This window comes from Manis pentadactyla, chromosome 11, assembly GCF_030020395.1.
Source record: "Manis pentadactyla isolate mManPen7 chromosome 11, mManPen7.hap1, whole genome shotgun sequence".
Classification (NCBI taxonomy): Eukaryota; Metazoa; Chordata; class Mammalia; order Pholidota; family Manidae; genus Manis; species Manis pentadactyla.
In genome coordinates this window covers 92568039-92593671 of record NC_080029.1, presented here as the reverse complement: position 1 = coordinate 92593671, position 25633 = coordinate 92568039, and the positions used below count along the sequence as shown (strand labels likewise).

Genomic DNA, 25633 nt, shown 5'->3' with positions numbered 1-25633 from the left:
GAAGAGAAAGATTAAGAGACCCAACAAGCAGGGAGATGCAGGGAGAAGTGTCCCACTGGAGGGAAAGGCAGCAGGGGTGTGGATACCTGGTGCTTCCAGCGTCCCACTCACTCCCTACAAGCAGCTGTTCCCATCCTTCCACCTCTCTTCTCCCATCTGTTTTACTCCCTTTGTGCTAACTCCAAGGGCTTGTACGTTTCTTACTAGAGTCAAGGTCACTCATTGGTGCTCCCATCCTCTCACCTATTTCTAAAACTCCACCATGAATCTTCCCAAGTTTTCTTTCTCTATGGCTTTTATTTGAAATTTGCTTTGGACATGGAAGTTCTCAATCAGCACAATACCTCCACCAAAAATAAATACCCAAAGAACCATACCAAGAGTGATCCAGAATGGGTTATGTTTGTATTTGATGTCCAGAAAGTGACTTTTCAGGATAAAAGAGAGGCTCAGGTGCTAAGCAGACATCTAGGCTTAAGAGGCTCTCAGTTGTGAGCCATAGTCTTGGGACCCTGCTACTCTCTCCTGCAAGGGTTCAGCCCCGCTCCATTCCCCTAGAGGCCCCATCAGCTCAGGTCTCCCACCCGGCTCCACCACCACAGTGCAGCGCCTGCCAGGGAATGTGCCATTGCCCAAGAGCTATCAAATGCCCACATAGTACAAGGTGCTGACAGTTCCTTGGCCTCCACACCTCCTCTCAGCCAAGCAACACTACCAAGAAAAACCTGAGGGCAAGTGAGAAAACCAGTTGTGATCTGCCCAGTAAGCAGGTGGCAGTGCAGCAACCGCCCTGCCTTCAGTGTTTCTTGGGGATGGAAGGGGAAGCAGGCACTCCAGGACCACTTTCCTGAAGTTCACAGCCATCTAGTTGTTCTGCGTGGAACAGTCCGGGAACTGGAGGCCACCATCATGGAGCAAGGTAGGCGAGACCCATGGGGCTGCTGGAGCTCAGAAAGGAACACAGAGAGACTGCAGGAAGGCAAGGGAAGGGTGGATTTGGAGGAAGAAAGTAGTAAATAAAGAGCTGGGACAGAAAGAGCAGAAACCCAGACACCTCAGGATTTGTTGGCAGCCTAAAGACCGGGAAACAAGGTAGAGGCTGGCAGGTAAACAACTGCATGAAGCATGACTGCTTGCACAGCCCCGTGGGCTGGAGGAGGGCCAGGGACTCGGGGCCAGGAGTCCCGTCCATCTCTGCTACTAGCTGACCCTTTGACAGTGAGCAAGTCACTTCTCTAGTTCCCAGCCCCTATGCCTGAAAAAATGAGTGGGGGTTGGACCAGACAATCTTGAAGTTGTTTTCCAGCTTGAAAATTCTCTGAATCTTCATTTCTTCTCTTCTTCCTCTCACTTTTGTTTCTCATCTCAGCTAATCTTCCCAGCATTACTCTTCTCTATATCAAATCCTTCTCTCTAGAAAGAGCTGCTATGAAGATTAAATGATAGTTCAAACTATTTATAAGAATGAGGTAAAAGCTCTACAAATATAACAGCCTCATCTTCATTTACTATTTTTTGTATTGAAATTTTTATAATTTTTAATTACATAAGATATATATGAATACATAGTTGTAAATTAGTAAAATAAGGCAATAATTGTAGATAAAGCTACGGTGTGGCCATCCCCCATCCCAGCCTTAATTTTAATTTCAGATTATTTATTGTAAGTTTATAGAACTACAATTAATGTTTGTATATTTCTATTGTATTCTAGAACATTGTGGCATTTATTTATTAGTTCTAATTTTGTGTGTGGACTTGTTGTGATTTTCTATATTCAAAATCATGTCATGTGTAAAGAGGGGCCATTTTCCTTATCTCTGATGTGTACTGATTAGAACCTCTGGTTCAATGCTCAATAGATGGGGAGAAAGTGGACACCCTTGTCTTGTTCCTGATCTTAGGGGGAAAGCATCTGCTCTTTCACTATTAAGTAGGTTTTAGCTGTGGGTTTTTCAGATAAGCTTTATCAGGTTGAGAATGTTTCCTTCTCTTTTTAGAGATAATTAATTTGTTGAGTATTTTTATTATGAGAAGGTGTTGGATTTTGCCAAACACTCTGGTTCATATTTCTTAAAATCTAGATATAGCTGAGATGAAATAGGTAGGTCTCTACCCTCAATTGTTTATAAATAATGGTGAAATTCAGGCAAATAAAACAGTAACTACAAAAATATTTAAGCACACTACACAGACAGGTAGGGCTGCCATTGCCTCAGGACAGATCGGCTGGAGGGGAGGGCCTATGCTAGGAGTGGCAAGAAGTGAGAATGCAACTATACGTTAAAGCCAGGCATGGGGGGTCCCCGTGTCAGGTTAAGAAGTGTGCGTTCTGCATGGTGGGCTGTAAGGTATCTCAGAATATTTAAAGCAAAGATTGGCATGATCCAACTGGCTTGAGGAAAGGTAAGCTTGGTGGTGTGTTAAGGGGTGGGTGGTGTGGAGACACAGGAGTCAGGAGACCTGACAAGCCTGTAAATGTTCACTAGGTGTGAAGTGAGGAGGGAGGTCCGAGTTATGTAAAAGTGAAAAAGGACGGATGGACAGCAAAGACGTTTTAATGGAAGGAGTGAAGGGACTCGATGACACATGAATCAGTATAGGCTGAGAAGGAGATGGTGAGCCAATTGTGATTTAAAGGTTGTGAGCCCAGGTGCCTGGGGATCAGGGTAGGACCATGGCCAAACATGGAGAAGTCAGAAATGGAGCCCTTCCGGGGGAGGCACACCTGGAGAGAAGTGAGCTCAGTCTGTGTTTTAGCAGGAGCTCCAGAAGGCTATTATGTGGGCCAGTGTGGGCCTTTCTTTGTCTTCAGCATCCCAGCTCCTAGGGCATTGGGTACATGGCATTAGTTGCAGTCAGAGAACCAGCAAATTGCTAAACACATAGCATCTAACCCAGAGACTTGCTCTCACATCTGGAGACTGCTACAGAGGCTAGTGAAACTGTTTTCTTGAGTCCAAGAAAGTGGATGCTGGGGTAAATCTGGAGGCTTGCTGGGCTGAAGGGAGCAATCAGACTTGGCCAGGCAGCTGGAAGTAGTTGGACAGAGGTAGGAAACCCTGCATCTCCAGGAGGGTGTAAGGGAGAAGGGGGTGGAGGGTCAGAGACGCAGGGAGGAAGTGAGGAAGGAAGTATGAGGGAGGCACTTGCAGACCTGGGATCTCACTTAATCCTCACGCCAACCCTGTAAGGCTGGTTTTATGGCTTCTATCTACCAACTTAGAAACTGAGGCTCAGAGAAGCTAAGTTTTTCCTCAAGTTTGTACAACCAGTAAGTGGTAGACAGGATTGGCCCAGGCTCCACAACCCTGCTCTTTGGTCCGCCCCGGCCGCCCCATCACAGGGCTGGAGGTGGCCCTCGTAGACCTCCAGAGCTCCCGGAACAACCTGCGGCACCACACGGAGGAGATCAGCGTGGGCCGCCTCCTCGTCCGCCGGGGCCAGCCCTTCTACGTCACTCTGTACTTCAGGAACCGGGGCTTCCACCCCAAGTGGGACAACATCATCTTCGTGACTGAGACTGGTGAGGACCCCTGCTGGCTCACCGGCGTGTGTGCGTGTGCGTGTGTGCGTGTGTGCGCGCGCGCGCTGAGAGGGATTCTGGAGGGTTGCGAGGTCACCCCAGAGGACCTCAGCTCTGCTTTCCTCCCAGGACCCCTCCCAGACCTGGCCAGCGGGACCCGGGCCCTGTTCAGCCTGGCCGGGCGGCACGGCCCCAGCCCCTGGATCGCTTCACTGGAGGCCAATGGGGCCACCTCCTTGGAGGTGAGTCTGTACGCCCCTCCCACGGCAGCTGTGGGTCGGTACCTCTTGAAAATTCACATCGACTCCTTCCAGAGGTCTGTCACTGCCTACCAGCTTGGGGAGTTCATCCTGCTCTTCAATCCCTGGTGCCCAGGTAAGGTGGGGTGCTTGTGTGGGGGTCCCTTGTCTCCGCCCCTTTATAAGTGCCGCAGGGAGCTAGGCCCGAGGATTTCTAGACCCCTGTTCCCCAGCCATCCCATATACTCAGCATCTACTCCCAAACACCAACAAGCATAGTAGGGAGAACTTGCTTATTTACTTATTTTGAATTTTTAAATTATGAGCCAAGTCATTTTTACCTAAAAAGAGAACCATTACAATTAAGTCTGACCACAGTTAACATCTAACATCTTTATCTACATTTTTAAGTTAACTCCAGGTTTTTCATTAAAAAGTAATTAATGCATTGATTGAATATTTGTGGAATGAAGTAAGGGGAAAACCAAATGAGAGAATGAAAGAAAGGAAGGGAGGGAAGGAAAGGGAAGGGAAGGGAGGGGAGGGGGGGAGAGGGAGGGAGGCAGGAGGAAAAACATCATGTGAAAAGGAGAACTTTATCCCAATTTCCAAGTTCCATCCTTCAGAGGAAATCCTGTTAACATCTTCTTGTGTAGCCTTATAAAAATGTTCCATGCTTAATCAAATATGTATTTATGCATATATGTATATGTGCGTGTGATTATATAATCATACCCAAATGGGATTATATAATACATAGCATTCCCTAACATTTTTCATTTAACATCAACTTTGGACATATTTTCCTAAAATAATTCTTTTTAACAGCTACAATTACCCCACTGTTTGGTTGCACCAAATGTTTTTAATTAGCCCCCTACTCATAGGCATTTTGGCTGTTTTCAATTTTTGTCTTAAACAAACAAAGCTACAGGGTTTATCTCAGAACCACTTGTCTCACAATCTCTGTCCTCTAAATCCATCTAGGGGCAGAGGTAGTTACATACACACAGGGATGTGGAGTGGGTGGAATGAAGGACAAGCTAGGAGGGACAGTGGGAAGAGGTGCAGGAAGAGTTGAGAACAAATAATGTGTCTTGTGGGCTGTGTTCAAATTTCACTCCGTACTTATGGATGATTTGGGATGTTCCCTATCACACTGAGCCTGTTTCTTCGATCTTAAAATGGGGCTAGGATGTAAATGTGCTTTGCAATCAAGAAATCCCACCAAAGGTAAATATTTCCTATTCTACCTCATGCTCCTATTGAGCCTGCTGCTGGGGTTGAGGCATGGTAGAAGGTGGGTTTCTCCAAGACTATCCCCTGCCCTCTTGGTGTCGTCCAGTGCCCTCACACAGCCTAGTTTCTGTGGGACTGTGATGTCTGGGGATGAGACTGAGGCAGGACAAGCAAGATGACTTTTCTGCTTTGCATCCTTCCACTTTGATTCCTAGGGGACTCTGTCTACTTGGACAGCGAGCCCCAGAGGCAGGAGTATGTTGTGAATGACTATGGATTCATCTACCAAGGGAACAAGAACTGGATCCGCCCTTGCCCCTGGAACTATGGACAGGCGAGTCTCAGCCCTCCTCATGGCTCATCCTGACCCCTGGGCTCATGGGGAGAGGGGAGAAGAAGCAGGGTGGGCCGGTTCACCCAGAACTCCTGACAAATGGGTACTAAATGGCACCAGGAAGATGTGACATGTGACCCCAAGGAACCAGAGGAGCACCCACTGAAAGTTGGAAGAGGTTCTTTGTTGATCATGTCTGATTTGGACAACAGGATCTCAGGCGGAAGAACAGCTAAGGGTCCCCACCCAGTCATTCCGCTGAGCATGAGGGTGAGGACAGCAGCACTGATAGCCAGGATGGTGCCTGGGGTTTTGGTTGTTAAACTGTTTCCATGGGGGCCATTTGAATTCTCTCACTTCACCCTCACAACTCCAGGCTGTGGACCCTAGGACCATTCTGTCATCTAGGAAAATGTGTCCCTGAACATCTCAGGGGCTGTGAACAGTGATGTGTGCCCCTCCCCATTAGTATTGCCTCTTTGTTTTGATTTCATTATAAAAGCAATATATGATTGTTTAAAAATCTTCACCAAGAAACATGATGCAAATGGTGCCTAGATCACGAGGCCATTCTGGCACCACCATCAGCATGGTGTGTATGATCCTCCACATTTTGTTTTCTACACGTATTCAAACACACGTGATTTCATTTGTAAAAACAGCATTGTATTAATTGCAATACTCTGCAACTCCTGCCTTACTGAAAGCTTGCCTCCCACATGGAACACAGTCTACAGCAGGTGCTCCAGGAAGGCCAGGGACAAGGGTTCTCAAGCCTGAGCCCCAGCACTAGAGCACTGTCCGAGGAGAGGACCAGCCCCGGCTGCCCAGAAGGCGTGTTGGCTGGGAAACCCTGGGGCCCTTGTGGAGCCTTGTACCAGTGTGACACTGGTTCTTCTCCTAGACGTCCCCATGTAGAACCAACACACATGACCTCAGGCCCAGCCTAGGCCCCCTGAGTGGCTATAATCAAGGTGAGACATGGCAGCCTCAACTGGCCCCAACCCACATCCCCAACTCCACTCAGCATGGGAAGATGGGGATCCTGGAGAGCCCCTGGACAGGAGCTTGCTGCCATTTCTCACTTATGTGAGAAACAGCGAACTGAGCCCAGAGCCCTGTCTCCCTCTTTCTGACTGAGTGAACTTAAATTGAATGCCTGCTCAGTGTCAGGTACTAGGTGCTAGAGATAAGAAAGTGAAAGAAACACTGTCCCTGAGTGCGCAGTGCAGTTTGGACTCAGTCACACACGCAGGTCCCTTTTCATGCAGTGGGGCATGTAGACTGGGAGACAGGCACAGGGTGTTCTGGGAGTCTGGAGGGAGAGCACGTGGCCAGGCATGGGGCTGTTGGGGAAGCTTCCTGGGAGAGATGTTGAACTGAGGTAGCCAAGTGACAGAAGGTGGGAAAATATCCCAGGCAGAGGGATGCTTGAGCAAAGATACAAAGGTGAGAAATAGTTAGGTCTGCTTCAGGCACTGCAGAGATTCTGCCATTGGTGGTGCCAAAATGGTGAGCCAGGGTTATTAAGATGTGAGGATGGAGAAGAAGAAGGAGGCCAGGTTGGCAGGGGAGGGGGCAGGGGTGGGGCGGACATGTTTTATCCATCTTGTAGAGGAGGTTAGAGCTTTTGTTCTGCAGGCCACTTTAGTAAAGCAGAGCAGTGAGCTCAGGGACAGTTTCACTGAATCAGCATTTCTGAATCACTAGTTTCTCTGAATCAGAGAAGCCTCACTAACCCTGTTTATTGCTCAGTGTTACATGGGAATAAATGCATTTATTTATTCTCATTCAGGAAAGATGCATGGAGTCCCTACTGTGTGCTGGGCATTGTGCCAGGCCTGGGATGTAGAGCTGCAAGAAGAGCTAGAGAGAGACAGCATAAACTCAGGCAGGGAGGAGAGACCTTGGCTACCTCATGATAACGGAGTCTTTTGTAAAGAGACGTAGCCAGGGCTGTGATGTTAAACAAGCTTGGGCTCAGGGAAGACTTCAGAGGAAGTGACATTTACACCAAGCCTGAGGGACCAGGAGCCGGCCTGCCTTGGGTGGAAAGCTTCCATAACTCACGTGCTATTAGTCAGCCCAGAGCCCCACGGAGTCACAGGTGCCATGGCAAATTGGCACCCTCACTTCAGCAGTGGAAGATGAGACAATACGGTTTTAGCAAGAACATATCATGGGCTCCAGGAGTGTGGGAACTGAGGGACAAAGAAGCAGAAACAAACTTTTTAGCTAGTCAGAAACACTCCAGGGATCTGACTGCAGGACATAAACCAGGTGAGCTGTGGCCCCAGAGCTCTGGGACTCTGCACCTGCTCAGGAGGCAGTTCATGGCTATGCTAACAGACATTACCTCCCAGATGGATTTCTACTCCACAAACACACTACATCAGAAAGCTGGGCATGGTGGGTCATGAATTGCTTTCCATATCCACATGTGCCAAGCATGGGCACCTCATCTTTCTGCATCTCTCCTGCAGTTTGAAGAGAATATCATAGATATCTGCCTGGAGCTGCTAGACAAGAGCCTGAACTTCCAGTTCGACCCAGCCACAGACTGTGCCCTGCGAGGAAGCCCCGTGTACATCAGCAGAGTGGTGTCTGCCATGGTGAGTCTGGGTATGGCTCTGCCCACCCAGGGTGAAGTGGGGTGGCCTGCAAAGAGGGAGTGAGGAGTTGAGAGGCAGAGGCCTTCAGGCAAAGACATTGTGCGTGACTAATGAAAGAATGTAGGCAACAGGTTTTCTCACCTGATCTCTGAAATTGCTGGGCATGGGCTGTCACCTCTATTAATTCCAAATTGCATGTTTTGGGGAACACTGAGTGTAGCTCTAGTTTGGGAATTGGTCTTGTCGTTTCTAAATTTGTTTTGTTCTGAAATATTTTTGAAAGCTCTCGGAGCCAAGCTCTAGCTGTGCAGGGTATGGGGAGCTGGCAGGGATAAGAGAGAGGGTAGGAACAGAATAATGAAGTGTTTAACAGTAGTAAACCAGTCAGAAGAGCTGGCTTCCCACCCTCACCCACTCCCCAGGTAAAACGAGATGTCTCCTCTGTGTCTCAGGCCCATGGGCCTTGCAAGGCAGCCCGCACATCCCATCTTGTAGAGGAAGAATATGCTTCTAATGCTTCTATGTGTGGTTTCTCTTCAGATCAACAGCAATGATGACAATGGGGTGCTCAATGGAAACTGGAGTGAGAATTACTCAGACGGTGTCAACCCTGCAGAGTGGACAGGCAGTGTGGCCATCCTGAAACAGTGGCATGCCACAGGCTGCCAGCCGGTGCGCTATGGGCAGTGCTGGGTCTTTGCGGCCATCATGTGCACAGGTAGGGAGGGGCAGGCACCCACGGGAGGACCAAAGGGTGTAGTGGATCATGTTTTAGTGCTCTGAACCATTCTTTACTCAGTCTCACATGGTTCCCACAAAGGAAGCCCTTTCCAGCAAAAACATCTCCTCACTGATCTCAGGCTTCTGGGCTTATTTCCAAGGATGGTTCTGAGGTAGACATCACACACTCCCAGGACCTGGAGCCCTTCCTTCTGAGCTTGGACAACCTAATGGAATATTCCTATGAGCTTGGCTGGAAATTGTCCAGTCTAAGATAGGAATGAAATGAGAAGACACATAATTAGATATCTACAAACTGATTAGTGCCCTGAGCACAGAAAATATGTTCACTCGGGAGAAAATGTGCATCTGAGTGTTGGTGTGGGCCATGAGGCCAGAGCAGGATGGTAGCAAAGTTAAATGACCTTGAATTTGCAGTTGTCACTTGTTTAGTGGACCTGATGGCCTGACTCAGGCCAGGGAGTGAGGGGATGGAGGAAAATGGGATATAAGCTTTTCAGGCAGGAAGAGATGCTACCTTAGTAGAAAGAAAGTTAAAGAATATGTATGGGAAAAAAGAAGGCAAGCTGGTTTATGAGTAGCAAAAGGAGCAAGCAGAAGGAAGAGGGGTGGTGAATCTTGAGAGAACTGAAACATGGAAATGAGTCACACACTGGAGGCAGCAGGAGGAAGCCTCTGCCTCACCCAGGCCAAACTTGCTCCTGGCCCTCCCCCTCGCCCTGCCCCCCATGCCTCAGCCGGCTCTGCCTCTTGGCATGCATATCTGTATACCTGACTTGGTCATGATCAGGAAGTTATTCTTGTTAGCTGGGGAAAGAGACCAAGTGTGGCTTTTGCTCACAGGATTCTCTAGTCCAACCCAGGGAGGCCAGATCTGCCTACAGCATGGTGTTTATTGTGGGCACAGGCCTTCTGTGTAGAAAAAGTCTGGTGCAGTCCATGTGCATGCATGTGCTGGGCCTGGAGGCAGCCTAGAGGCCCCCCAGGCTGCTGAGCAGCAAGCACCAAGCCTCCGCCTAAGGGCAGTTTGATAGAAGCAAGGAGGTTTCTCTCAACACCCACCGAAGACTTCACACAACCTGGTGAGGAGCAAATCCTGAGCTACTCTTTCTCTGTAACTGCAGAGCCCAGTCTTGACTTGGGTGCTTTGATTGCCCAGAGATAAGACACCAGGAATTCAACAGGTTTGATACCCAGAGTCATGGAGATTTGTGTGAACTGGGATGTCTGAGTTCAGGGAGCATCCAGGGAGTACCACAAGACTGGCAGGCAGAGAATGGGTCAGTCTTGTGCACAATAGAGAGGGAAACTTGCTGAGCATGGAAAAGCCTAGAGTCCAATGGGCCTGGAGTCTGTGTGCAGAGGGAGATGGCCAGGGGTTGGGGTGTGGTTTTCTGGAACTGCATGATGAGAGGCCTGGAGCCAGTAAATGGAGATTATTCAACGAGAGCAGACCATTTAAAAAGTTTATGAGAGTCATGGCCCTTTAGTGACCTGGGGGGCAAAAGGTTGGGCAAAGTGGGTCAAATGTGGCTGATCCAACTGCAGCTCATTCAGCACCAGGCTTCCCCCAAAGGGCTGCCATGTTGCATATTAATAAATACATCTGTTTGAAAAACTCTTGCATTCACCCAACAGTGCCTACTGAGTCCTTATTCTATGCTAGGCAATGTGCTCCAAGTCTCTTGGGTACAGAGCTGGGTAACACCCAGCCTCCCTCTTCTCCATTATACATTAAGGATTCATCAAACTCCTTAACCCAGCACAGCTGCCAAAGCATGCCTTTTTAAAATTATAATGATGACTATTTTACAATTCCAACAGTGGATGTTTCCTGGGGACTTCCTTTGCACCAGGCACTGTGCTGAAACATTGATAGCCAGGAGTAATGGTGAAAGCATGTGGGCTCTGGAGGTAGACTGACTGCTGGGGTTCAAACACCAGCACTACCATTAATTGGCAGAGTAGCCTTAGGCAAGTCACTTCACTTGGCTTCAGTTTCCTTAGATGTATGATAGGGAAAGGAATAGTACCTACCTCATAGGCTTATTGAAAGGACTGAGTGAGTTCATACATGGAGAGTGCTTAGAATAAATAATGCTGGCTACAGTGAGTGTTCAGTTAGTATTGACAGGATTGCCTTATTTAATTCCTCCAATGAGGTAGGTTCTAGCATCATCTCCATTTTGCAGATGAGGAAATTGATGTAAGAGCCAGTCTCATGTCCAGGTCTGGCTGGCTCTGACCACCAGGCTACACAGCTACCTGAACATTGCTAGCAGCTGCCATTTACCCAGCATCCCCTGTGCTTCAGTCACATGCTGGGTCCTTTCACTCTTTCTAATCCTTATGTTACTGGGTAATGGCATCTGGAGAAGTCTCTCCCTGCACACCAGGCAAACCTCAACCCAGACAGTGGGGGCTCTTGACTCTGACTGGGAAAGAATTTTCGATCACATAGAACAAGTGCCAGCAAGACAGGAGTTCATTAAAGAGTAGAGGTGAATGTCAGCCGCCATGCAGGCAGCAGAGAGCAAGGAAGAACAGAGGGAGGAAAGGGAAGCTCATTGAACTCCTGGTTGGCATAGGGCAGATCCCTTGCCAACTCCTAAAACCAGGGTTTCCTGGCATCCAGTGTCCACTTGAAATTGCACCATGTGGGAATTATATCCTTACCACCCTAGGATTTGGGGGAGCTGCAGATCATTGGATTGAGTGAGTTTATGTTCTGAGAATTTCCACTTCCCTACTGGTCTGAAATAAAATAGGAACAGAGAAAAGGGTTGTGTTAAGACTAGAAATCTGAGTGAAATGGCAACGTGACAAAGACACTTTCCATGGAAGGTGGAGGTCAGTGAGGTCTTGTCTTTATCACAGAAAAGAGTTCAGAAACAAATACAGTAGGCTTATGCAACAAGAAAATTTATTTGATAAGATAGTACACACTCAGGAGTGTGGGAGACCTTGAAGAGGCACACTTAAGGGTTTAGGGTTTGGGGGTTTATAGGGCCTTTTGGGTAAGGGTTAGCATAAGGCATCATATAAACTAGTGATTCATAATTCCTTTGCAGTTTTGTCTTAAGAATATGGTTATTTGGGTGACTGTGTTGATCTGGATCTTGGCGTTCTTTACACATGTAGATTCATTTATACTCCAGAGATCTCTCTTTCATCTGGATTAAAGTTACTTAATTGGTTAAGGGGCTGGAAGTAGAATAAGAACAGCATATAGATTAACTTAATCAATAAATTGGGCATTTTTCATAGCCTAAGTAGATTTTACAATGGCATGGCTCTTGTCCCATTTCCCTGCTCTGTCTTACTTACAACCACTTGTAAAGTAGGTATCATCACTGTCATTTTGCAGATGAGAAAAATGAGGCTTAAAGTGACCAAGTGACTCTTGTCTGAGTCAGAAGTACATTCTCTCCCCTCTGCAGCTCAGCCTCTCAGTATTGCCCTTTTTTTTTTTTGAGAGGGCATCTCTCATATTTATTGATCAAATGATTGTTAACAACAATAAAATTCTGTATAGGGGACTCAATGCACAATCATTAATCAACCCCAAGCCTAATTCTCAACAGTCTCCAATCTTCTGAAGCATAACTAACAAGTTCTTACATGGTGAACAAATTCTTACATAGTGAATAAGTTCTTACATGGTGAACAGTGCAAGGGCAGTCATCACAGAAACTTTTGGTTTTGATCACGCATTATGAGCTATAAACAGTCAGGTCAGATATGAATATTCGTTTGATTTTTATACTTGATTTATATGTGAATCCCACATTTCTCCCTTATTATTATTATTATTATTTTTTTTTTTTAATAAAATGGTGAAGTGGTAGGTAGATGCAAGATAAAGGTAGAAAACATAGTTTAGTGCTATAAAAGGGCAAATGTAGATGATCAGGTCTGTGCCTATAGACTAAGTATTAATCCAAGCTAGACAAGGGCAACAAAACATCCATGGATGCAGAAGATTTCTCTCAAAACAGGGGGGGTGAGGTTCTAAGCCTCACCTCTGTTGATCCCCAATTTCTCACCTGATGGCCCCCCTGCGACTGTGCCTGTCTTAGGTTGTTCCTCCCTTGAGGAATCTTACCCGTCTCTGGCTAACCAGTCATCTTCCGGGGCCATACAGGGAGTATTGCCCTTTTTAATGTCAACATACTGACTTCAACTTCCTACAGAAAAATCACAAAAAGGAGACTTTGTGTGCATCAAAGACACAATTACATTTTTTTTGGATGGGCAGTTTCTTTGACATCCATGTAGTTGGCTATTACTTTAGGAATTTCAGAGAAACCCCTGGCCTGACCTCCCTGTGCTCAGAATCGGAGGCCCCACAGCTCTGTCAGCAGGCTTTTCCGGTCCTGCGGTCTACTCCCTGTGACGCGGTCCGGCCCCTCAGCCCTCCGCTGAGGTCTGTGAAGTAGCCTGGACGCCTGCTCTGTAACAAGGGAGCATGGAGGACAGTGATGTTCTGTTCCCTTAAAATTCTCCCCACAGCCACCTACTGTCTGATTCCATATATAGGAAATGCCCAGAATAGGCAAATTCATAGAGACAAAGAGATCAGTGGTTGCCTGGGGCTCGGGGGAGGGGAGAATGGAAGTGACTACTAGTGGGCATGGGGTTTCTTTTTGAGGTGATGAAATGTGCTGGATTGGATAGTGAAGATTATAGGAAAACCTGTGAATATACTAGAAACTACTGAACTGTACACATTAAAAGGGTGAGTTTTATGGTATGTGAATTATATCTCAATAAAGTTGTTTTTTTAAAAAAGGCTAGGCATCCTGGGAATGTGCCTGATCTGTTCCTGCCCGTAACTGCATGGGGTGAGGGTGGGGGCAGCAATGACTTGGGCAGGCCTGGTCCCTTCCTCTCTGATGTAGGGCCCTGGGCCCAGGTGGGAAGGCAGGCAGGAAGTGGCCTGGGAGATGACACTGAATGCTTGGGGCTGGGCTCTCCTCTCTTCACCCCAAATGACCCCACATGTGTGTCTCTTACAGATTGGATCCCTGCTTATGCTCTGCCTTGCATGGAGGGCCCTCTGCTAGCAACTTTTGAACACCCCTGAGCTAGTGTCACATAAGATTTCTTCTCACTCAGTTGTGTAGTAACTTCTATAAAGCACCTCTTTATCTTCATTTCAGTATAATAATTCTTGTCCTCATTGTTTTTACTGAGCCCTTAGCTCTCAAAGAAGGAACCTCAGCCAAGGCCCTGGGGCATTATTTTGTCTCAGCCTTTGACTTAAACACAAATCTACTGTTATTCTCCTTTGACTTATGAGACATCAAGGATTGTATGAAATGTCCCCTTGCAGGGTTATAGGTTAATATATGACCAGAACTTTGAAAAATGCCTGGCACATGGTTAGCTTTACTCACGTGCTAGCTATTGTAGTCTAATACTGTTTTAATCTCTGCCCCTTGGGGTCCAGAGGTCTGGCTGGGTCCTGCTCAAAAGGTATTTCTAGCCACCCCCAAACTTCAGTTCCCCATCATCTCTACCACTTTTTACTTTATTTCCTTCCTTTGTTCTTTGGAGTGTTTCATGTTAAATTAATCATATTCCTTATTTCATGGCATTTCTCATAACAGGTCTGCTTTAAGCCCCTCTTTAAAAAATTTAATTAACTAATTAATTAATTTTTGCTCTCTTTTGTCTCATAACCCATTCCCGTTCACCTCCCTGTGTGTTAGGGAAACATTTTGATGTATTTAGTATGTAGCATTGTAATTGAATGTGTTCTCACAGAAAAGTAAATTGTTATCTTTGTGCAATATTTTATCCAGTAGGTTTTCTGTTTTTTATAGTGTATTTTTCATCTTTAGAAGTGCCTTTGGGTTGTTTTTCTATCTTCTATTTCTCTTATTATGTTCATGTTTTCCTTTGTTTCCTCTGGAGCATATTTATAATATTTAAAATAGCTGTTTTCAGGTCCTTATCAGCTAATTTTCCAGACATTTCTGGATCTAGTCCTGTTGATTAACATTTTTCCTCATTATGGCTCATATTTTCCTGCTTCTCTATGTGCCTGGTAATATTTTTTAATAGACCTTATTTTTTAGAGCAATTTTAGGTTTCATTGTCATTGAAGGCAAGAGAGAACAGTTCAGAAATGAACTAGGGATGGCATATCTGAAAAACCAAGGCAATATAGCCATTTTGGTTACAAGGGGCAATTAAAAGCATGGGAGAGGGAGCAGGAAGTGGAACTTTTACCATTTGGAAGCCTAATATACCCAAGGAGAAATTAAAAGATGCTAAAAATCATCACATATAAATGCAATCACTTGACTCTATTAGCTGGAGCTTTCACTGTATTCTTTAGTATAAGCCATGGAAGTGTGGCAGCACAGCAAATTGAATTAATTTTGATATGCTGAACTCTAACTTTCCACTGACTTATAAAATTGGAGCCATGTTTCCACATGGGGAGGTGGGGAGGCAAGGCAGGGAGAAGAACAGGTGAGAAACCTTCATGGCCAGTCCTGAAATAGACTCCATGTTTTAATACAGCATCAGGATGGTGTCCACCACCAGTGAGAAGTGAAGCTGCACTCCTTGAGGGCAGGAATGTCTTTCATTTTTGTGTGTCCATCTAACCCTGTCTGGTTCATCACAGGGGCTTGTCACTTGTCACTGAGTGAGTCCTGAATGGCTGAGTGAAGAGACACTGTAACACACACTGGGAGTGTGGTCTGGTGCACTATACTTTGGGAGCTCTACAGTCCTTTCCTGGCTCTTAGATCTTGTCCACCTTTTCCAAGTACCATCACAGGAGCATGCACATGTGTGCACACATACACAGACATGCATGCCCCTTACGGTTTTTCTTTTACAAGGGACTCAGCTCCCAGAAAATTATCAATGAAAGAGTCACCTGGAACTCGTGTCAGACTGTGAGGCTTCAGGACTGATAGTCTGCAAAAACCTTGTTTGCAGGCTTAAGACAATGCTCTTCAATATGAATTTAATGAGCATCTACTTTGTGCCCAACACGATGCTAAGAATGAACAAATTCAAGAAGAGTTTCTGGTATGAACCCTATTCGAGGGGGATTTGTAATTTGGCTGACAAGAAGGTTAACATATGAGATGACAGAGAGCTTTGTCCAGGGATAAAATGTGTGGTGTAGGTGATAGGATTAGGTGAGAGCCTGAGAAGGGAGATTAGTGTGGCATGGATAGTCAGAGAGAGCTTCATGGAGGAAGGTGCATTGAGAGCAAGGTATTGCTGGGATGTCTAGTGAATTTGCAGTGAGGGTGGTTTGAGATCAGAGAACCCTGCCTGGCTCTCCTTGCTGCCACGTGACACCACCCTCTCTAAGCTTCAGGTTCCTCCTCTTTGAAGTCGGGCAAACTACAGGGCTGTAGCGAAAACTGACTGCGATCATGCCTGGATAGTGCTTGGTGCCATGCTGGCACCTATGATGGTGATGTCGCCGACTGGCAAGGAAGACTGGGAGGACTGACAACCAGGAAGTTTAGTGGGGATGTTTACTGACAGCAAGGTCTCCACACAGCCTCAAGATTCAGATTCAGAAGTCCTGGGCACAAAAGTGGGAGATGAAGCCACAGGACAGGATAAGCTCTTTGTCGAAGGACAGAGCAAGCAGGACAGAGGGAGCAAGATCCTGGAAACATGTAAGAACACGATGTGCATATCTGAGTGCTATTAACTCCCTAGTAGGATACTGAAGCTGAAGCCTTGATCTCACTCCCTATATAAGAAACCACTCTTGCCCCTGTATTGCTTCCCTGTGGCAGGCTGCTGTTCCCCACCCCAGTCCTCCCACAGCCATGATGAGATAAGAGGCTGGATCAGTGTGAATCCATGACCACTCAAAGCTTATGCTGGACTGACAGTCAAGTGCAGCTCACAGCCATCAAAACAGTGCTGTGCTGACGTGGGAAATCAGTGGGATAGGCAGCATATTTATGACATCCATCATCCATTCGGCAAAGAGGTACTAAGTATCTGCAAAATAGCTCAGGCCCTGTATTGTTAAGGGCAGTGTAATGATAAAGACGATTACCTGACAATCCCTGCCCTCCAGAGGACTCATAAACAAATCATTACAAGCCACGAGGCACATCTATTAGAAGTGCTGAGTGCCGTGAGACTAGGGACCTGTCTTCCACTGGCAAAGTGCTCATCTAGCCATGTTGAACAAGAGTCGTCATCACCACAGACAGTTCAAGTGGCCATTCGTGATGCCATCAGATGAAGAGGGAGGCCTGCTCTCCGTCTCCCTGCCCGCCCCTCCTTGGCACATTCTCTTATTTTTGAATTAAGTGTTATCCACCCTCCTGGCAATGATCTTAGCATAAATGTGCCCACACCATGCCTCTGAGTCACTTGAATGCTCTTACCTCATTCCTGTCTCATGTTCTTTCAGTGGCCGCTTTTCCAACCTCATCACCTCCTCTGAGGCTGTCCTGGGTCACCTCCACCTACAGCTCACGTGTCAGATCTGCTCACTCCCTGCCCCCACTCCTTGGTCCTCTGCAGACCTGCCGCTCCAAGGCGGGCTCCAGGCTCCCTTCCGGGCTTTTCTCCCCCAACTAGGGGTGTGTTCCCTTCTGGCCTGGAGAGGCTTTGTGCCAAAGTATAAGAAGGAGCCTGAACTAAAATCTGTAAACAGTTCAGTGTTTAATATAAAGAAGTGTTTTAAAAATTATGCATATTTTGGAAATGACAGTACAAGAACTGTGTGAAGAGCCCTTAGAAATCAATCGCTGTATATTTTGACTCAGTCATTTTACCTCTTGGAAACTCTCCCAAGGGGAAGAAAAAGATTGATCTACAAAGATGTTCATTTCAACATTATTTGCAACAGGGAAAAACTAAATATCCAAAATTAACCATCACAAGGAATCTTGCTTTTGGCAAATATTTGATAACACAGGAAAATGCTTAGGATGTATAAGGTGAAAATACTGCAGTGCTGAACTGTGTGCATGGTACTGGCAGGTGGGCTCAGAACTGAGGGCAGGCTTAGCATGAAACCAGGATCTGAGTGACAGCTCTGCCCCTCCCTAGCTCTGTGACTTGTCAAAGAAGCAAACTTTTCCTGGTTGTTCCTTTGTCTTTAAAATGCAGATAATAACAGCAGCTTCAGTATAGAGCTGTCCTGAGGATAATGTATGTAACAACAAGCCTGGCTAATAGACACTATTATTATTATTATTATTATTATTATTATTATTGAATTGGGTGGTCTGCCAGTGCTGAACTTGAGGGGGCTGCAATCCCCAGGCCATCAATGGTGGGATGGGCAGAGGCTTGCTGTACTTACTGAGTGCGGAACGGGGGAAATACCGCAGGAGACAAAGGGAAGTGGGCCGGCAAAGGGAATGGAGTAAAGACAACATTCTCCCTCCTTTCCAGAATCTCTCTACCAGGTAGAAGGTCACTTTTCAAGCTTTGGTTACACAGTTTCCTCCCCTTTCTGCCTTGATCTATAGTGCTTTCCTTGAGAAGCTTCCAAGACAATACACCCAAGAAAAGGGGGAATCCAAGCCACAGAACTCCTTGCCTAAGAATCTGATGATCTCAGTCAGCAGTCCTTACCACAGGAAGGAAAAATTTCTAGCTATTTGGTGTGAAGATGGAGATTTGTGGCCAGGAGAGAATTGAGACTGAGTCTTAGAGGAGATGTGGGCACAATCAAGAGCCCCCATGACTTGCTGGACTTTCTGTTGGCCTCGGCAGTGCTTGTCTAAGCAACCAATAGCCTAACCTTTGCATGGAGTCTCGTCCATCAGCCGCAGAGTGAGAAGCTCAGGAAGGTGGGGAGGGAGTTTGGTAACATCATAGACCTAGTACCGCAGACCCTCAAACAGCTCCTTGCTGGTCCTGCAGGTACCAGATGAGTGATTTCCCTGGTTCAGGGTGCTCGGTCCAGGACTCTATAGCATTCCTGAATCCACAGCATAGGAGATTTTTCTGCCCTTTCTGCAGTGATGAGGTGCCTGGGGATCCCCACACGCGTGATCACCAACTTTGACTCTGGCCACGACACCGACGGGAACCTGATCATAGATGAGTATTATGACAGCACAGGCAGGATTTTGGAGAATAAGAAGAAGGACACCGTCTGGTGAGAGACAACCTCTCAATCTCTTTCTAGGGCAGACCCCACTTAGCAGGGAATAGGGCAGGACTGTGCCCACGAGTCTGCAGTGCCCCCATGACCTCTGACTTTCACCAGCCCCAGGGCTCCTACCCCAATGCTGGGACACAGCTGAACATAAAAACGATGGTTGTGAGTTCAGACTCCTCACATCACAGGAACTCCTTGCCTGGGTGGGGTTTTCCCCTTTGTCACCACCTCCAGTTAATACTCAGCCCGTGGCTCTGCCTGCAGGACAGCCTGAAGTCTCGCCTGCAGACGCACAGACCGGGACTGCTCTGTGCGGCTACAGCTCACTCAGAAGGGGTCACAGGTATCCTTCTGAAGGTTTTTTAACTTCTGTTGGCTCTGGAAGCCTCCACTCTCTTCACAGACAGAGGAAAGGTCTTTCCTGGACAAGCTGAGGCTCACAGGAGGAAGAGCCGACACTATTCACCCACAGACATTTGAAGGCCTGTGGTGAGCTGTCCTTCTACCCAGCAGTCCATCCACTCCTCGTCCGGAAAGTACACAAGCACTACAAACTCTCACTTACCTTCATCTGACATTAATTGCTCTGGCTTCTCCCTCAGGAATTTCCATGTCTGGAATGAATGCTGGATGGCCCGAAACGACCTCCCTCCCGGATACGGAGGCTGGCAGGTGCTGGACGCCACGCCTCAGGAGACAAGCAACGGTGAGGCTCCAGGAGAAAGGCGGCACCCACCCCCACAGACACCCCCGCCCTGCCCGCGCCTGCAGCAGCGGCCCACGGTGGCTCTTCTGTTCCCCTTCAGGCCTGTACTGCTGCGGCCCTGCCTCCGTTAGAGCCATCAGAGAGGGAGAGGTGGATCTGAACTACGACACGGCCTTTGCCTTTTCCATGGTGAATGCCGACTGCATGTCTTGGCTTGTCTATGGAGGGAAGGAGCAGATCCTTCACCAGAACACAAGTTCTGTTGGCAATTTTATTAGCACCAAGGGCATCCTGAGCAACGAGAGGGATGACATCACGGAGAACTACAAGTACAGAGAAGGTAGGACCAAGTCAGTCCAGTCTTGTGAGCACCTTCTGCCTGCCCCAGGGCCTCCCAGCCAGCTGGGGCAGCCCTCTGGGGAGCCAGACTGTGTCTACAGGGTGGCACCCAGGTCACTGCCTCCTGAGCCCTTCAGTTTTAAGTCCCAGATGAGAGACCACTGCCTCACCTCTCATGCCCAGCACTCCTCCACCCCAGAAGCCAGCAAGTGCCCACCACAAGATGTTCTTGTTGATTGCAGGGCCACTGGTGGGCATCCCACCAATAGTATATGAATTCCTCGGTCCTGCCTTCCTGAAAATCAGCCTCCTGCTGAAGATGGCAGGGGATTTAGTAAACTCTCTCCTATTAGTTAATTCAATTAATTTTATTTAACTTATTGTTTAGTTGGCTGTGTTTGAGCGTTTGGAGGACAGGACAGACCACCAGCCAGTGATGAGATTAACATAAGGCCAAAAGTTCACTCCTGTGCCCACCCTCTATAGACAGTGGTACTGAGAGGTGGAAAAAACTCTTGGGTAAGGCATGGGCTTCTCACCCAAGTCAGCAGGGGCAAAAGGGCAGCTTTGTGGATTAGTAGTTACATGTGGACTGATTCCTGGAAATTGAGAAAGACCAGCTACCACAGAGCCAAGCAAAACTATCCAGTCTATGAGAGTCAGGAGGAGGGTGAGAGCAGGATCTGAGCAGAAGTGACTCAGGAACGTGTAGGGCTGGTGGTGGGGGGTACCTGAGCAATGGCTGCAAGTGCTGGTGAGTGGGTGCCTGTGATTTGTGTATATGGCCCACACAGAGAAGCTCCAGAATCGAAGCCTAGGAAGGGGTTGCACAGCAATAGGCAAGCACTGAACCCAGCCCAGCATACTGTCCATCACCCCTTCCACTTCCACCCACTTGGGTTATCTTGGTTGTGTTGCCCAGAACAGATCCTGAGGCAAGGATTCAAGTACAAGTGGTTATCTTGGAAGCCATCCAGGAACTACTGGAAGGAAGGCGAGTGAGTAAGTGAGACCAGGCTGGGGAGGAGGCCAGTGCAGGGAGCCTCAGCAAGCCTGTTAGCACCATGGGCAGCTGGAGCTTAGCCCGGCAGGGGAGCTCCGCCAGTGGGGTTGCCAGGGAAAATACAGGATGAATAATGTAAGTCTAACGTATTCCAAACAACTTGTTAATCTGAAAGTCAATTTGAACAGCTCTGTGTTTTTATTTTCTACATCTAGCAACCCTATTAGGGATTCAGCATAAAGTGAATACACTGCAGATTTATCTCACCCAAGAGGCAAGGGGCTGAGCTATATATTTACCAACTTCTGTTGGTCAGGGGTTGGGGGCTGCTCTTTGGTGTGTAAATTCCCTGGCACTTTCAGCCTGCCCCATGAATGGACTGAGTCAGCTCTGGTAGCAGAGAAAGCCTCAGACCAAGAATAAGGGGACCTCTGCCTGGGAAGGCTTTGGGAGTGCAGTGAAGGGTCAGGGCTAGTCCCTGGGAGAGTAAGTGCCCAGTGAAGGCAGCTGCTGGCATAACTAGGGAAGTCAGGATGTGTATTCCTGCATATCTTGGCCACAGTGCTTCCCCAGGACTGAAGCCAGGTGCTCTGTGAACGCAGCTTGCCTGAATTTCCTTTTTTTCACTGTGGCTTCTCAGTTTCTTGATTTCCAGGAATTAGTCTACACCTGACCAATAAGTGGCTCTGGAACAGAAATCACACCGTGCCTTGTGATATTTAGGAGGCTTATTCCTCTGCATCTGTGGGCCTTCGTCTTTCCTGTGGGGAAGACAAGATAGAGTCTAGTGCTCATGAGCATAGATTTTCAAGTCATGCAGATTTGATTTACATTTGGATTCTGCCCCTTGAAGTTTGTGTGACCTGGGCAAGTGACATGGCCTCCCTGAGCCCCAGTTGCTGCATCTGTATATGGAATAAGAATGCTAACAATAGTATCATTATTGCTGATGGAGAGGATGTGGAGAAAAGGGAATTTTTTTGCATTGTTGGTGGGAATGTAGATTGGTGCAGCTACTATGGAAAATAGTATGGAGGTTCCTCAAAAAATTAAAAATAGAACCACCATATTATTCAGCAATTCCACTTCTGGATATTTACCCAAAGAAAATGACAACACTAACTCAAGAGCTATGTGCATCCCCATGTTTATTCCAGCATTATTTACAATAGTGAAGACATGGAAACAACCTGTGACCTCAATGGATGAATGGATAAGAAATTGTGGTATATATAAATAGTAGAATATTAGTCATAAAAAAGAATGAACTCTTGCCATTTACAACATGGATGAACCTGGAGGGCATTATGCTAACTGAAATAAGTCAGACAAAGACAAATAGCATGATCTCTCTTATATGTAGAATCTTTAAAAAATCCCCCAAACCCCAAGGTCATAGATACAGAGAATAGATTAGTGGTTGTCAGGGGCTGGGGTCAGGGTGGGGTTGTCAGGGGAGTGAGGGTGGGGGAAAAATGGGTAAAGGGAATCAAAAGGTAAAAAACAAAACAAAAAACTTATAAATAAATAAATAAATAAATAAAGTAGTGCTTTGTGGCACCCAAGGAAAGGTCCAGAGGGCCCTCCCGCGTCTCCACTGGCACTCACCACCCATGTTGGTCGTGACACCGCATTCACACAGGCGCTCCTACATGCTTACTTAGTAATGACGATCCATCTCTCTCATGGTTAATGTGACGATGTCAGCAGAGTCTGATATGTAGAATCGGTTGACTGATAGGGAGTGTTTGTGATTGGGCAGTGTTGCTGGGTCAGCCTGGCCCACACTTGGTGTTGTTTCTGCCCTCCTAGGTTCCCCCCAGGAAAGGCAGGTGTTTCTGAAGGCTCTGCATAAGCTGAAGTTTGGAAGGTCCCAGGGCCCCGGCCAAGCAGTCTCACAACCTCCTGGGTCGATGCCGGTGGGCAGCAATGAGCCTTGGAGCCTGGGCGCGCCTTCCCGTCGGCCCAGTGATGTTGTCCAGGTCTCCCTGAAATTCCAGCTGCTTGACCCACCCAACATGGGCCAGGACATAAGGTTTTCCCTGCTGGCCCTCAACATGTCAGCACAGTTCAAGGACCTCAAAGTGAACCTGAGTGCCCAGTCCCTGCTGCATGATGGCAGCCCCCTGCCCCCATTCTGGCAGGACACAGCCTTCATCACACTCTCTCCTGAAGAAGGTATGGGCTCTGGGCGTGGGCATAGGGGCAGACACCTGTGACTCCTGTCTTCCTACTGTCCCCTCCAATACACATTGCCCCTCCTCACTCCTCTCCTTCCCTCTCCCTCCTACTCCTCCCCTTCCTTCACTACCTCAAGGCAAGTAGCCTGGCTTAGCAAGGAAAGCCTGAGCTTTGGGGTCCTCCAGATGTTGGTTAGAGCCTCATCTTACAAGCAGAATGACCTTGGACAAGCCATTTGCCTTGCTTAACCTCAGTGTTTCCATCTGGAAACCTAGCACCTACTCCACCAGGGCTCAGTACATGATGCCTCCCACACCCCCCAGAGAAGGGGGTGCTGGACCTAACCCAGGCCCAGCTGATTTCCCCAGCGACTCTCACTCACCCTTGTGTTCTCTCCTTAGCAAAGACCTATCCCTGCAAAATTCCTTATTCCCAGTACAGCCAATATCTGTCGACGGACAAGGTGATCCGCATCAGTGCCCTGGGTGAAGAGAAAAACAGTCCTGAGAAGATACTGGTGAACAAGATCATCACCTTAACCTATCCGGGCATCATGATTAATGTAGGCAAGAGCCCAGCAAGTGGCCTGTGGGCTCCATGGGATTCAGCTGGGGGGGTGGTGGTGCAGCTCTTTCTTTCCTCTGCCTTCTTACCAGGAGCATAAAGTTATCTGAAAACAATGGGTGAGGGCTCCTTCCTCTTGCACCATTAAAGGCCTTGTGGATGAAGCTTGTGTAGGTGCGATGGGGCTGTTGGGGAGAACTCCCTCCATTGTGCCACCTCCCCCTGTTGGCCTTCCCCAGAGTCAACATGAGGAAATGTCAACTGAAATGAGAGGGACCTGAGTTGGGGGGAAAGCACTGCCTGAAGGTCAGCTCAGGATGGATTTGCCGATTCCTGGCTGTGCATCTTGGCCATACCCCTTGGCCTCTGCTTCTTGAACTGTCACATGAGAGCAGTAGTCTAGCTGGCCTCCAAGGCCACCTCCTGCTCTGACATGCTGTGGTCCTCTGAGCTGGAAGGCCTCACAGGGCCCTTCCTTCCTGTGTGGTCTCCCCGAGGGCACCTGGCCTTCTGGACTCTGCCAAGTGAGCGCGCAGTGCCCTGTGGTGGGTGCATCTGCAGGCCCGGCCCCTGGAGTCTACTTCAGGAGGTGCCTCCAGGTTTCCTGAAGCTGCTTTCTTCTCTCTGCAGCCCTAAATGATCCACTGCTCTTCTCTCACACATTGGTGTGGAAGGGAACAAGACAGTTACTACGAGAGGGAGGGAAGGGATGGAGTAGAATCACCATAAGAAGCTGCCAAGGAAGATTCTAGCCACTCAAATTATGCATGAAAGTCCTTTGGGAGCTCTTGGTCATTTCACCCTTGGATGAAATCCTTGCAGCAGAGGGAGCATCACAGGAGACTCCCAGTTCATCAGACTTTTTTCCATATGTGGGGTTCAGTGATGTAAAATATTTCTTTCAAACATCCATGCATATATAAAGAAGGCAAAAGTTTCACATAACAATACCTTGTGTGATGTCTTCTCTTCTATTTCATTTTTCAAAATGTTAATGCCAACCCATTAAGTTGGTTTGAAACCATAATTGGAAAAACACAGGCCATGAAAGCCCAGCTCCTCAGAAAACAGATCTCTGCAACAGTGAATTGCGTAGTTAATTGGGGAGTGAAACTAATTCTCTGCCCCTTCCTCTCCTCTGGGTTTCTGTTTAGGTTTTAGGAGCAGCCATTGTGAACCAGCCACTCTCCATACAGGTGCTCTTCTCAAACCCCCTCTCGGAGCAGGTCGCGGACTGCGTGCTGACTGTGGAAGGAAGCGGTCTCTTCAGGAAACAGCAGAGAGTCCTGTGAGTGCTGGGAGTGCTTGCCTTCGCTCCTCTTATCCCGGGGTTAGCATGTATGTCTCTCTGGACATGGGCTCCCAGGCCAGGCAATGAGAACTCCAAAAAAAGAAGAGACCTGGCTGCTGTGTGGAAAAAGGCTTTGGGGTTATCATACTGCCTACGGTTTTCTGACGATCTCCTTTCTCTGCTGCAGCATTGGACTCCTCAAACCCCAGCACAGGGCCAGCATTGTTCTGGAGACTATCCCCTTCAAGAGTGGCCAAAGGCAGATCCAAGCTAATCTGAGGAGCAACAAGTTTAAGGACATCAAGGGTTACAAGAATGTCTATGTACACTTTAGGTTATAAATTCTGGGACAATGAGCTTGGTGCATAGATTTTAAGCTTCAGGAAAAGGATCAAGTTCAAATGCAAGCTATGCCATTCCCCCACCACAACAGAGGCTTTGCAGGGATCTGACGTGAGCAGCAGAGGACACCAGTGATGAATAATCCCCTGGACCATTTACACAGCTCCCCAGGACTCTGTTCAGAGCCCAGGGACTCACACACCCAGAAGTGTGAGATGGCACAGAGGTCTGAGGACACTGATTGGACTTGGCTATGACTTAACTGCCATCCAGATGTCAAGAAAAGAAGATGGGATGAGCAGCTCACTGTCATTTTATCATTGCAATGGCTAATGTTCTAGTATTCAGTCCTTGTTGGACAGAAGTCACAATAAACTTCAGTCCTTGTTCTCA

General features: G+C 47.6%; 1 protein-coding gene across 1 annotated transcript; it reads left to right on the top strand.

Moving 5' to 3' along the window:
- Nucleotides 1-746: 746 nt before the first annotated feature.
- On the top strand, nucleotides 747-25633 carry TGM5 (transglutaminase 5). Its single transcript, XM_036923669.2, has 13 exons — nucleotides 747-919; nucleotides 3347-3526; nucleotides 3656-3901; nucleotides 5220-5338; nucleotides 7822-7950; nucleotides 8491-8668; nucleotides 18673-18811; nucleotides 19417-19520; nucleotides 19621-19860; nucleotides 22675-23040; nucleotides 23445-23605; nucleotides 24762-24895; nucleotides 25086-25633. The coding sequence occupies exons 1-13, from the start codon at nucleotides 910-912 to the stop codon at nucleotides 25237-25239; spliced, it is 2160 nt and encodes a 719-aa protein (XP_036779564.1). The 5' UTR covers nucleotides 747-909; the 3' UTR covers nucleotides 25240-25633.